Source organism: Oncorhynchus clarkii, chromosome 16, assembly GCF_045791955.1.
Source record: "Oncorhynchus clarkii lewisi isolate Uvic-CL-2024 chromosome 16, UVic_Ocla_1.0, whole genome shotgun sequence".
Classification (NCBI taxonomy): domain Eukaryota; kingdom Metazoa; phylum Chordata; class Actinopteri; order Salmoniformes; family Salmonidae; genus Oncorhynchus; species Oncorhynchus clarkii.
In genome coordinates this window covers 1405616-1420096 of record NC_092162.1, presented here as the reverse complement: position 1 = coordinate 1420096, position 14481 = coordinate 1405616, and the positions used below count along the sequence as shown (strand labels likewise).

At 42.1% G+C, this 14481-nt stretch overlaps 1 protein-coding gene across 2 annotated transcripts in view; it reads right to left on the bottom strand.

The window, feature by feature from the left end:
- The window catches only part of LOC139367857 (beta-1,3-N-acetylgalactosaminyltransferase 2), a 31513-nt gene extending 23740 nt beyond the window's left edge, over nucleotides 1-7773 (bottom strand). For both annotated transcript variants that reach the window (XM_071106190.1, XM_071106191.1), the window contains exons 1-3: nucleotides 7536-7773; nucleotides 3343-3478; nucleotides 408-508 (exon numbers count right to left, since the gene is read on the bottom strand). In XM_071106190.1, coding sequence (XP_070962291.1) covers nucleotides 408-508; nucleotides 3343-3478; nucleotides 7536-7638 — 340 coding nt within the window. In that variant the 5' untranslated portion in view covers nucleotides 7639-7773. The remainder of the gene's footprint in view (nucleotides 1-407; nucleotides 509-3342; nucleotides 3479-7535) is intronic.
- Between the last annotated feature and the right edge of the window lie 6708 nt (nucleotides 7774-14481).

Here is a 14481-nt window from a genome sequence, read left to right as displayed (position 1 = left end):
TCGCAAGGCACTGTATACCCGTAGTATATTCACTGTCTAGGCACACTAGGCAAGACCTGGGCGGACCACCCCCTGTATTTTGGTTAGGGCACCAGGTGGTGCTAAACTAGGTAAAAGTGGTTAGGCAGGTAAGAGAGGGGGGGCTTTGAGATTTACTTTCTTTGCTTTGGTTCCGTCCAGCCCCTTTTCCCCATATTACCGTGTAAAGGAATAAAGTCCTTGTAAACGGTACCACATTCTGTCTGTTGTCATTCTTACTCGCACCTACAGTCCATACCTTTTTCGCTTCACGGAGAGTTTAGTTGTAGCAGGGTGTTGCGTTCCCTCTTCATAGAGGCGTGCGTAACAGTGGGGGGGGGGGGGTGGGTTTGTGAGGTCCTACCTGGGGGGGCTTTGTGAGGTCCTACCTGGGTCTGTGAGGTTCAAGAGGGAACATGAGTAGGGATCCTCTCTGTCCTCCTCTGGAATTGGACAGCCATGTTTCCCAATGATAAACTTCACTTGCACCCTGAAACACAACAACACCACAGTAAAACACAACACTATTACCACCGTAACATAACACCATATAAAACAGTCATCCCTCCACTTATTCTGGCTCCTCTGATGAGTTACAGGCTTCCAAATGGTACAGAGCATTCAGAAAGTATTCAGACCCCTTGACCTTATCTACATCTTTTCTTTTATGTTACAGCCTCATTCTAAAATTGACAAAGAAAATAAAACATCTCAATCTACACATAATACCCCATAATGACATTTTGGGAAATGTATAAAATAAATAACTGAAATATCAGTTTTACATAAGTATTCAGACCCTCTACTCAGTACATTGTTGAAGCACCTTTGGCAGTAATTACAGCCTCGAGTCTTCTTGGGTATGATGCTAAACGCTTGGCACACCTGTATTTGGAGAGTTTCTCCTATTCTTCTCTGGAGATCCTCTCAAGTTCTGTCAGGTTGGATGGGGAGCGTTGCTGCACAGCTATTTTCAAGTCTCTCCAGAGATGTTAGATCGGGTTCAAGTCCGGGCTCTGGCTGGGCCACTCAAGGACATTCAGACTTATCCTGAAGGCACTCCTGTGTTGTCTTGACTGTGTGCTTAGGGTCCGTTGTCCTGTTGGAAGGTGAACCTTCACCCCAGTCTGAGGTCCTGAGCACTCTGGAGCAGGTTTTCATCAAGGATCTCTCTGTACTTCGCTCCATTCATCTTTCCCTCAATCCAGACTTGTCTCCCAGTCTCTGCCACTGAAAAACATCCCCACAGCATGATGCTGCCACCACCATAGGGATTGTGCAAGGTTTCCTCCAGACGTGATGCTTGGCATTCAGGCCAAAGAGTTTAATCTTGGTTTCATCAGACCAGAGAATCTTGTTTCTCATGGTCAGAGTCTTTAGGTGACTTTTGGCAAACTCCAAGCAGGCGGTCATCTGCCTTTTACTGAGGAGTGGCTTTCGTCTGGCCACTCTACCATAAAGGCCTGATTGGTGGAGTGCTGCAGAGATGGTTGTCCTTCTGGAAGGTTCATCCATCTTCACAGAGGAACTCTGGGGCGCTGTCAGAGTGACCATTGAGTTCTTGGTCCCGTCCCCCCGGTTGCTCAGTTTGGCTGGGCGGCCAGCTCTAGGAAGAGTCTTGGTGGTTCCAAACTTCTTCCATTTAAGAATGATGGAGGCCACTGTGTTCTTGGGGACATTTAACGCTGCAGAAATGTTTTTGGTACCCTTCCCCAGATCTGTGCCTCGACACAATCCTGTCTCTGAGCTCTACGGATGATTTATTCAACCTCATGGCTTGGTTTTTACTCTGACATGCACTGTCAACTGTGGGACCTTATATAGACAGGTGTGTGCCTTTCCAAATCATGTCCAATCAATTTAATTTACCACAGGTGGACTACAATCAAATTGTAGAAACATCTCAAGGATGATCAATGGTAACAGGATGCACCTGAGCTCAATTTAGAGTCTCATAGCAAAGTGTCTGAGTACTTATGTAAATAAGATATCCGTTTTTTATTATTAATACATTTGCCAAAATGTCTAAAAACATGTTTTTGCTTTGTCATTATGGGGTATCGTGATGTCATTATGGGGTATCGTGATGTCATTATGGGGTATCGTGTGTAGATAGATGAAAAAATAATAATTTAATCAATTTTAGAATAAGCCTAAAACGTAACAAAATGTGGAAAAAGTCAAGGGGTCTGAATACTTTCTGAATGCTCTGTATATTACACAACTTTTGGCCAGAGACCCTAATAGTGCACTATGTAGGGAATAGGGTGCCATAGGACTCTGGTCTAAAGTAGTGCACTATGTAGGGAATATGGTGCCATAGGGCTCTGGTCTAAAGTAGTGCACTATATAGGGAATAAGGTGTCATAGGACTCTGGTCTAAAGTAGTGTACTATGTAGGGAATAATGTGCCATAGGGCTCTGGTCTAAAGTAGTGCACTATATAGGGAATAGGGTGCCATAGGGCTCTGTTCTAAAGTAGTGTACTATATATGGAATAGGGTGCCATAGGACTCTGGTCTAAAGTAGTGCACTATGTAGGGAATATGGTGCCATAGGGCTCTGGTCTAAAGTAGTGCACAATATAGGGCTCTGGTCTAAAGTAGTGCACTATGTAGGGAATAGGGTGCCATAGGACTCTGGTCTAAAGTAGTGCACTATGTAGAGAATATGGTGCCATAGGGCTCTGGTCTAAAGTAGTGCACTATATAGGGAATAGGGTGTCATAGGACTCTGGTCTAAAGTAGTGCACTATGTAGGGAATATGGTGCCATAGGGCTCTGGTCTAAAGTAGTGCACTATGTAGGGAATATTGTGCCATAGGACTCTGGTCTAAAGTAGTGTACTATGTAGGGAATAGGGTGTCATAGTCTGGTCTAAAGTAGTGTACTATGTAGGGAATAATGTGCCATAGGGCTCTGGTCTAAAGTAGTGCACTATATAGGGAATAGGGTGCCATAGGGCTCTGTTCTAAAGTAGTGTACTATATATGGAATAGGGTGTCATAGGACTCTGGTCTAAAGTAGTGCACTATGTAGGGAATATGGTGCCATAGGGCTCTGGTCTACAGTAGTGCACTATGTAGGGAATAGGGTGCCATTTCAGACACAGTCATTTCCCAAGGTACTTCTCTTCAGTTACCATGGTTACTATGGTTTGCTAAAAGGTCATCTCACTCCCTCTGTATATCACACATGTATAGATAATTCTGCCTGTATCCCAAATGGGACCATGTCCCTTATATTAGTGGACTACTTTTGACCAGTATCCCCACTCAGACCAATGTATACAAACACACATGTAGTGTACGTCTATGGTCCATACCTGCGTTGGTAGTGCGTGTGGTCCCGGAGGTATCCCAACCACGTCTCTCTTATAGCCTGTCTGAGATCATAGTGATGTCTGGCAGACAACACCCCCACCAGCACCTCACCACAGGGAGATGCTGCCGAGTCCTCATCTGTTAAGTTAAAATCATCACCATACAGGTAAATGAATGGGAAAGGGAAAGGGGGGGGGGGGGGGGGGATTTATGTAAAATGTGAACCACGTATAGACAGTCCATTTTAAAACTTCACATAGTCTACATTATATTCAAACCTGGAAAATAAATTCCTAAAGCAGATGGCTATGAAGTCCTACCACCAGCGGGAGAGGAGAGTTTGCCGCTTATGACAAGATTTGCAACTCCAATGGGTCGATTTGCAACTCCAATGGGTCGATTTGCAACTCCAATGGGTCGATTTGCAACTCCAATGGGTCGATTTGCAACTCCAATGGGTCGATTTGCAACTCCAATGGGTCGATTTGCAACTCCAATGGGTCGATTTGCAACTCCAATGGGTCGATTTACAACTCCAATGGGTCGATTTACAACTCCAATGGGTCGATTTTCCAAAATGGGGAAAATTGGACTTAAAAGCTGGCACCCCGCCAGCAAGGCCACCGAGCTAGTCTCCTGACGGGGAACCATTATCACTTTGGAGGGTTGCCTGCATGCCGATAGCTCGTTGCTAACTGGGAAACGGTTGAACTGATTCCTGCCTCCAGTCGCAACATGATTAAATTATTATAAAGACGTCTCATGGGTTTCATAACCACGTAACAACAGATTGGCGACGAGTAATTCTGAACCTACTGGAACAATTCTGTCCGGAAGAAGTTGGTTTTCCGTGGTATAGCCTCTAGGCTATTGATAGCACAGTGTATTGCTAACAGAGGTAAATACATAATCAAGCTAGTTAAGAGAGAGAGTTAGCATCGTCACAGGCGGAAGAAAATGATTTGAGACGGACATCAAAGCAAGAAAACAACGTGATTAAACAAACTTGGGAATTAAAAACTGCTAAATGCGCGAACTTGGTGAAACGTCAGCGAGTGAAGTGAATGAAGATCACGTGACGGAGGAAAATCTTGCGGTGTTTGAGGGCAATATTGAAGTGAAAGACAAATCAGGAGCCTATTGAGAAATGGAGAAATGGCTGGGATTGTTGTAAACATTGGACAGTACGATGAAAGCGTTGAGGAGTAGAGTTCATATAGAGAATGGTTTGAATATTTTGTTCTTGCAAATGACATAGACGAGGACAAATTGAGCCCACATTTGAGTGTTATGGGGCTACAGACAACTAATTTACTACGCAGCCTGCTACAGCCACACAGGCCTGGTAAAAGGAGATGTTGTGGAAATACTGAAAAAGGACACAGTTCACCGAAACCACTAGTTATTGTTGAAAGGTTCCACAGAAGAAAATCGGAAAGAGGGAGAATCAGTGACAGTATTTGCCGCTGCGTTAACTAACAGAGCACGGAGTTTAACGCTGTTCTAAATGACACCATTAGAGACAGACTAGTACGTGGGCTACGGACTGAAGCTACACAGAGACTATTGACTGAAAGTCATCTGACCTTGACAAGTGCCATTGAAAATCAGCACTAGATGCTGAAAGAGACTCAGTTGAGTTTGTCGGGGAAAACTTCAGAGTCGTAACTGAACATCAGAGTCAGGGAAATCAAGGGACATGGCAAAGTGGGACATCAGGCTGATATGCTGGTGTCAGGACGTGGCCGGTGTCAGGACGTGGCCGGTGTCAGGACGTGGCCGGTGTCAGGACGTGGCCGGTGTCAGGACGTGGCCGGTGTCAGGACGTGGTTTGCAGAAACAAAAAGAACTCAGAGAATTCTTGAAAACGTCATAACAATATGACCACCCTATCTTGAGAAATTGGACAAAACGTGTTGAATTGATTGGCAAAACAGTTTCAAAACCATTAGAAAAACAGTTTCAAAACTTGATTCTGGGCAACTTTTAGCAAAGTACTGAATTGTATTCTTGCCAATAAACCTGTGGCCGATCTCTGCGAAGCTGGAATTCAGCAATCCGACTCATCCCAAAGGGATTAGATCAAATCAAATGTTCTTGGTCACATACAGATGGGGTTGAGGTCAGGGCTCTGTGCAGGCCAGTCAAGTGCTTCCACACAGATCTTGACAAACCATTTCTGTATGGACCTCTGATTTAACCAAAACTGGAAGACCTGGTGTGTTGAATTTCTGCAATCACTGAACTGATCAATTAGCTCAGTTGGTCAGGGCTGCGTTCAGTTGGTCAGGGCTGCGTTCAGTTGGTCAGGGCTGCGTTCAGTTGGTCAGGGCTGCGTTCAGTACATCACAACGTAATCGAACGTTTAATTGAATGGAAACTGTGCTTTACTGGATAGGTTGTGTAGTGAATTCCAAATGAACCGCTGCCCTTTAAAAACATCGCTCAATGCTTCAAACCACGGCACACCCACCGAACAGAGCAAACGTACAGTATCTCAAAATCTGTTCAAGAACCAACAAGACTGTTTGGGGGGGGGGGGGGGGGGGGGGGGGGGGGAGTGTTGTTCAGTACAAACCGTTCCGCAATGTAGCAAACCTTCAAGGGAACTGAACGACAAAGTCCTGAAGTATCTGCGGCACTCAAGGAACAGGGTGGCCTACCCCTGGACTCAGGGATTAACATGGATAACCGTCTGCACTCTTGTCTGACAATTTGAAAATAAGATCTCAGCAACGGAAAAATTCTATCCACATGAAATCTAAGTTGTGTGTTCACGATAAGCTTCTCTATAACATGGAATACAAAGTACAACACCTTGAACCACAGTTTCATTTTGTCCCCCCAACACCCTAGTATTGGGGTTCTGCCGCAGAGTATCATGGGTAATTGCTGTGTTGTAAATATCACATTCTATATAAATGGTTGAACTGCACTCTAAAAAGTAGGGGTTCAACAAGGGTCCGGCTAAGATCCTCAAAGTTCTTTGAAGAACCTTAAGGTTCTTGGCTCTGAAAATTGCCACCAAAAAGGTTCCTCCCAAGAACCCCCATAGGAGGTGGGATTCATCAAGGAACCTCCTTAGCGGGGAGAGAGAGACACCTAACTGCCCAACAAACATTTGGATTGACAGCAGGTGCAGTAACTTAAATGAAACATGTAAAGCTCTCCTCAATTTAAGGTAAGGTTATATGACTTAAATCAATATTGTTTTGTGATGACACCATCTATCTTTCTAAAAACAGTCAAATGGACACAATTCAATGGATATCAATCAACAAAGAGTTAACAAAATGTAGGCTATACGAATATGTTAAAGGTTAGCTGTACTGGGTGCAGATGACTGAACTACTCACTTTTGTGTCTGTAGGTATACAGACGAGGAGGTATACAAAGGTGTGTCTATTGGTATGCTATGCAGATCACATGTACCATCCTCCTCCCTCACCTCTTCAATTAATATCCCATAGGCCTCTCTCTACATTATGGACAAGGTAAGTGTATGAAAACCATTAGCAAAACAGTTTCACATTCACCACAAAAACCAAGGTATGAATACTGTTGTGTGCATGTTTTGTTAATCATCTGTACAACTACTATTTTTAGAATTCACAGACTTCACCCTCCCTACACCTCTGATGAATATAAACAGGAAACCTGTTCGATTACCATGCACTGCAAAATCATTCTGGCTGTGGATACGGACAACATTAACATCAAACACGGCAGAGGATATACCCATTGGACTTGAGGCTCTGCTGGGAGTCTACCTCATATTGCCATCGTTTTAATTCTGCTTTGCCACTAAAATCATAATAAAAACGGAGAACTAAAATATGGTGTTGTGCGTATTATTATTAAGAACTATAATAGGCGAGGGGGGTAGTTAACCCCAAAAGGTTCTTCGAGGATCCATTAAAAGGGGTTATTTGTAGAACTTGTGTCCCCCTCAGTTTCAATGTGAAGAATCCCTAAAGGATACTCCAGGAACCTTTTATTTTGTGAGTGTGATTCTGGTCTCATCGCTATTTAAAATTGTTATAAAGACGTGGTCTCGAAACCCACGAGACTAAATACAGTATAAACATTTTCAGTATAGTTTTATACTTTTCTAGTCCAACTAAACAATGTATATTCCAATGAGCGGTTTCAACACAGCTAGATAAAAAGTTGACTGAAGAAAACATGACTGTACCAGAATCTTTCTCCAACGAGATGGTCGCTCTGTTTGTCCACAACCAGAAGTGCACCACTACCGCGACAACACACGGAACTAGAAGCAAGGCTAGGCTTCGCATGGACGGATCGCTTGGTGGAGATTCCAACGGTTAACGAGGAGGCTATAAACTGGATCCGGTAGTGGTGTTATCTGTGTGTAGCATAAAACGGTATGTGCCTCCTGTACATTTCGGTCCTAAATGTCTCATGTCTGCCTCCGCTCCTGTTCTGAAGATGATGATGATGGTCATTCAACCAATGGAAGTGCAGACATCGAACCGCTATGTTCTCTGGGATATGAAGTACTGTAGTCATTACGCCACAGGTCGCTAAAACAAAAAATATTTGTACAACTGGGAGCTGTCCTGTGATCTTATTTTATCATTGAGATTTCAACATACAAGTTTCAACATTTCAACGTAGGCTATTACTGATATTTAAGCATTGCTAGTATTGTTACATGTATGTACACTACCAGGCAAAAGTTTGGACACAGCTACTCATTCAACGGTTTTTCTTTATTTTACTATTTTCTACATTGTAGAATAATAGTGATGACATCAAACTACGAAATGACACATATGGAATCATGTATTAACCAAAACAAGTGTTAAACAAATCTAAATATATTTTAGATTCTTCAAAGTAGCCACCCTTTGCCTTGATGTCAGCTTTGCACATTCTTGGCATTCTCTCAACCAGCTTCACCTGGAATGCTTTCCCAACAGTCTTGAAGGAACTCCCACATATGCTGAGCACTTCTTGGCTGTTTTTCCTTCAATCTGGGGTCCAACTCATCCCAAAACATCTCAATTGGGTTGAGGTCAAGTGATTGTGGAGGCCAGGTCATCTGATGCAGCACTCCATCACTCTCCTTCTTGGTCAAATAGCCCTTACACAGCATGGAGGTGTGTTGGGTCATTGTCCTGTTGAAAAACAAATGATAGTAATGATAGTCCCACTAAGCCCAAACCAAATGGGATGGCGTATTGCTGCAGAATGCTGTAGTAACAATGCTGGTTGTGTGCCTTGAATTTTAAATAAATCACAGACAGTGTCACCAGCAAAGCACCCCCACACCATCACACCTCTTCCTCCATGCTTCACGCTGGGAACCACACATGTGGAGATCATCCGTTCACCTACTCTGCATCTCACAAAGAGACGGCCGTTGGAACCAAATATCTCAAATTTGGACTCATCAGACCAAAGGACAGATTTCCACCGGTCTAATGTCCATTACTTGTGTTTCTTGGCCCAAGCAAGTCTCTTCTTCTTATTGGTGTCCTTTAGTAGTGGCTTCTTTGCAGCAATTTGACCATGAAGGCCTGATTCTGTCTCCTCTGAACAGTTAATGTTGAGATGTGTCTGTTACTTGAACTCTGAAGCATTTATTTGGGCTGCAATCATTTATTTTATTTATTTCACCTTTATTTAACCAGGTAGGCAAGTTGAGAACAAGTTCTCATTTACAGGTGCAGATAATTCTAAGGAACTTACCTCTGCAGCAGAGATAACTCTGGGTCCTCCTTTCCTGTGGCGGTCCTCATGAGAGTTTCATCATAGTGCTTGATGGTTTTTGTGACTGCACTTGAAGTAACGTTCAAGGTTATTGAAATTTTACGCATTGACTGAAATTCATGTCTTAAAGTAATGATGGACTGTCGTTTCTCTTTGCTTATTTAAGCAGTTCTTGCCATAATATGGACTTGGTCTTTTACCAAATAGGGCTATCTTCTGTATACCACCCCTACCTTGTCACAACACAACTGATTGGCTCAAACACATTAAGGAAATACATTCCACAAATGAACAAGGCACACCTGTTAATTGAAATGCATTCCAAGTGACTACCTCATGAAGCTGGTTGAGAGAATGCCAAGAGTGTGCAAAGCTGTCATCAAGGCAAAGGGTGGCTACTTTGAAGAATCTCAAATATAAAATATATTTTATATATATATACTTTTTTTGGTTACTACCCTCGTAAAACTGACCGTCCAACCGATCCTCGACGATGTCATCTATAAAATAGCCTCCATCACTCTACTAAACAAATTGGATGCAGTTTATAACAGTGCCATCCATTTGTCACCAAAGCCCCATATACTACCCACCACTGCGACCTGTACGCTCTCGTTGGGTGGCCATCGCTTCATATTCGTTGCCAAACACACTGGCTCCAGGTCATCTACAAGTCTCTGCTAGGTAAAGTCCCCCCTTATCTCAGCTCACTGGTCACCATAGCAGCACCCTCCCGTAGCACGCGCTCCAGCAGGTATATCTCTCTGGTCAACCCCAAATCCAATTCCTCCTTTGGCCGCCTCGCCTTCCAGTTCCAATGACTGCCAATGACTGGAATGAACTGCAAAGATCTCTGAAGCTGGAGATTCTTACCTCCCTCACTAGCTTTAAGCACCAGCTGTCAGAGCAGCTCACAGATCACTGCACCTGTACATAGCTCATCTGTAAATAGCCCATCCAACTACCTATTTATTTTGCTCCTTTGCACCCCAGTATCTCTACTTGCACATTCATCTTCTGCACATTTACCTTTCCAGTGTTTAATTGCTATATTGTCATTAATGTGCCACCATGGCCTATTTATTGCCATACCTCCCTTATCTTACCTCATTTGCAAATACTGTATATATATATTTTTCTACTGTATTATTGATTGTATGTTTGTTTATTCCATGTTTAACTCTGTGTTGTTGTCTGTGTCACTCTGCTTTGCTTTATCTTGGCCAGGTCGCAGTTGCAAATGAGAACTTGTTCTCAACTAGCCTACCTGGTTAAATAAAGGTGTTCTCAAGTAGCCTACCTGGTTAAATAAAGGTGAAATATATATATTTTTGTAAACAATGATTCCCAATTTCATAGTTGTGATGTCTTCACTATTCAACAACGTAGAAAATAGTAAAAACAATAATAATAATAATAATAATAAAGAAACCCTTGAATGAGTAGGTGTGTCCAGACTTTGGACTGGTGCTGTGCATGAATTGAAATACTAGAAAAGATGATAGAAAAAGGGACCACAGGTCACTTGGGTTGCCATTTCATTTAATTAATGTTGATCCAGCTACGGGGTAAATACAAAGCCTGCAATTAATTTCTACATTTTATTTTTAAAATAAGTAATTCCATTGATTTGCACAGCTGCACGTCTAAAGCAACCAAACCTCTACACAATATGTGCATTAAGTAAAGCACCCATAATCTATACATTGTTGGATCCCAAATGGCACTCCATTCCCTTTATAGTCCTCTGCTTTTGACCAGGGCCCATAGGGAATAAGGTGCCATATGGAACAAAGACATTAAAATAGGCAATATTTCTCATCATAAGATTCTTCAGTCAGAAATAAATTTGTGCAAAGTTAATGTTTGAGACATGAAACCCATGGATATGTCCCAAATGGCACCCGATTCCCTTAATAGTGCACTATTTTGACCAGGACACATAGGGCATTACATAGGGCTCTGGTCTAAAGTAGTGCACTATGTAGGGAATAGGGTGCCATAGGGCTCTGGTCTAAAGTAGTGCACTAGTTTGACCAGGACCCATAGGGCATTACATAGGGCTCTGGTCTAAAGTAGTGCACTATTTTGACCAGGACCCATAGGGCATTACATAGGACTCTGGTCTAAAGTAGTGCACTATTTTGACCAGGACCCATAGGGCATTACATAGGGCTCTGGTCTAAAGTAGTGCACTATTTTGACCAGGACCCATAGGGCATTACATAGGACTCTGGTCTAAAGTAGTGCACTATTTTGACCAGGACCCATAGGGCATTACATAGGACTCTGGTCTAAAGTAGTGCACTATTTTGACCAGGACCCATAGGGCATTACATAGGACTCTGGTCTAAAGTAGTGCACTATTGTAGGGAATAGCGTGCCATAGGTCTCTGGTCTAAAGTAGTGCACTATATAGGGAATAGGGTGCCATTTGGGATGTAGCCCATGTTTCATGTTCAGATTTGGCACCACCCTTTAACTGAGGTCTGTTGGATTTGAGACCCTGAAGAGTTCACACAAACACAAACTGAAGTCTGAGTTAAGTCCAATATCTGGTTTCAGTGACTGTTCTAGGACAGTTCAAGGAATTGTGTAGCTTGGGTATCAAAGAGTGGCAGGATGGCACAAACAGACTGGTACGCAGGCTAGGAAAGATGCATGATACCTAATGAGGAAACACTAGGCTACTACTGTAAAGTACCAAGAACAACGACAACAACAAAAGACAGGGTTGCAAAATTCTGGTAACTTTCCAAAAATTCCCAGATTTTCCTGAAATCCTTGTGAAGTCTGTATTTGCTGCTTATTCCCTCCTTCTTTTGTACATTTTACAACGGTACTTCTGGAAAACGTGAGAATTTTGAAAAAGTTATTTGAATTTTGCAAGCCTAAACAAAACCATTTTAATTTGATTCTTTACAGAATGTAAAGTGTTTGAAGCAGATGAAACCTTTTTTACAGAATGTAGTGTTTGAAGCAGATGAACCTTTTTACAGAATGTAAAGTGTTTGAAGCAGATGAAACCTTTTTTACAGAATGTAAAGTGTTTGAAGCAGATGAACCTTTTTACAGAATGTAAAGTGTTTGAAGCAGATGAACCTTTTTACAGAATGTAAAGTGTTTGAAGCAGATGAAACCTTTTTACAGAATGTAAAGTGTTTGAAGCAGATGAACCTTTTTACAGAATGTAGTGTTTGAAGCAGATGAACCTTTTTACAGAATGTAGTGTTTGAAGCAGATAACCTTTTTTACAGAATGTAAAGTGTTTGAAGCAGATGAAACCTGAACCATAAAAAGGGATCATATAACATGTAAACAGACCCTTATATTAGTTTTTGTTAAAAAATACTCAGGAGTATCAATCACACATTTTATAAATGGTTTAAACCTAAGTATCATACAATCTCAATCAGTAGCACTACACACCATGTTGTCATCGTCAGTGCTGTGCCACAGATATATTACAATAATAATAATAATAATAAATACAACTAATAATACCAATAATATTTTTTGTATTTGTTTTTGAAAAAATGTGCTAAATAGGTATCTACCACCACGAACAGGAAACGCTTTGACACATTGTGCTTTTTGAAAACAAAATAAAAGCCTTTGGGTTGCCAGTGTCGTAGAGAATAGGCCTCCAACATCCACTGATGACTTACACACTGACTGTACACTGCACACTCTGGCTGAGTCCCAAATGGCACCCTATTCCCTATATAGTGCCCTTATTTTGACCAGGGCCCTGGTCTAAAGTAGTGCACTAATATAGGAAATAGGGGGCCATTTCGGACGCACCCTCTAAAACACTTTGAACCCTGTCGGCAAAAGAGGAGACTGTAAGACATTTCCAGTAACCTTCCCAAAATTCCAAGGTTTTTCCCAGAAATCCCAGTTGGAAGAAATCAGCAGGAAATCTGGAATCCTGGCGAAGTTTCCGTAATTGACCAATCCTAGACCTGGATGGAGCATAGAGAGAAACATGCAGGCCTTGGGTTGGTTGGCTGTAAGGTATAAAAACTTGCCATTCAACCATTCACTCAGGACACAACAGGCAACAAATAGATAGGAAAAAGAAACAGGCTCAGGAAACAAATGAAGCGGTTTTTATAATAAAACGAAGGAATAAGAAACATAGAAAAGTTATGTCAAAAATAGTAAAGTTCAATATTATCAGACGGCTTTGGGCAAAATGTTTATGTTCTGCAGTTAAAGCAGGATAGACTGGTTTGGCATCAGATTGATGTAGGATCGATTAAAGAGGACCTAGTACTGAGCCCTGGGGGACACCAGTAATGAGATATTAAAGGGGACCTAGTACTGAGCCCTGGGGGACACCAGTAGTGAGATATTAGAGGACCTAGTACAGAGCCCTGGGGGACACCAGTAGTAAGATCCTATATGATGAGGAGTAAGTAAGGGTGAGATGTAATATGTATACAGTATAATAACTGTATACTGTGTAATGCCTTTAAAACGTGTCTTAATTTTTAGTTGCCTGGTTAGAATAACTGCTCGTTGGATGTTACACCTGAGTCTAACCATACATAGTGAACCGGGGCTCAGGTGTGTATGAGAGGGGTTGGCCCAGAGTTGACAGCTGTCCATAGTGAACTCTATAGAGAAACAACTATTCCATCTCTTTTACACATTTCAGACATAAGACGTGGTATATTGCCTGTAAAGAAGAAAAGGTCATGTTTATATGAGCCCCTTATTGACCCCTTTCCTGCAGGTACACCCCTTTAATACAGATCAGTGGGTAACTGGCAAACTGGGAGGGGTGGGGAGTTGTTAAACCATGGGGGCTGGTTGCTTTTCAAGTTAGGGAGGTGTTAAACAATGGAAGTGTTAATGAATTAACCTACAAAAAAAGCAGAGAAGCATTCGCACAGACCTGATACCTGCATGTTGGTTACAGGGTCTGTGAAAATGCAGGAATCGCAACTAGGTCTTTAGGTGGGTTTTATTTCTCCTTGTTTTTTTTACCCACTACCCCTTTCAGATATACAAAAGAGCTGGTATAAAAAGCTGTTAAAATAGGGGGATTTGTCTGTATATGAAAGGGATGTGTGGTACACTATATCAACAGATGGGACTCAAGCACAGGGTTCCTGTAGCTTGAAAACAGAATAAATATGTAGACACGTTCACAACATCCACACTTTTCCTAAATGTCAAAGAACACAATTGTTTAGAGTATTGAGTATGTATTCAGAAAAGAGTATATTGTAAAATAGAACAGAGTGTTGAGAGAAAGATAATATGGCAAAAGGTTATAAACCTGTCTGACTTTAATCAACCTGTCAAATGGCAGGATGTTTAATACGGTAGTAAACGGTAGTTAGATTGGTAGGTGGGGGGGGGGGGGGGGGGGGGGCGGTAGTTAGACTGGT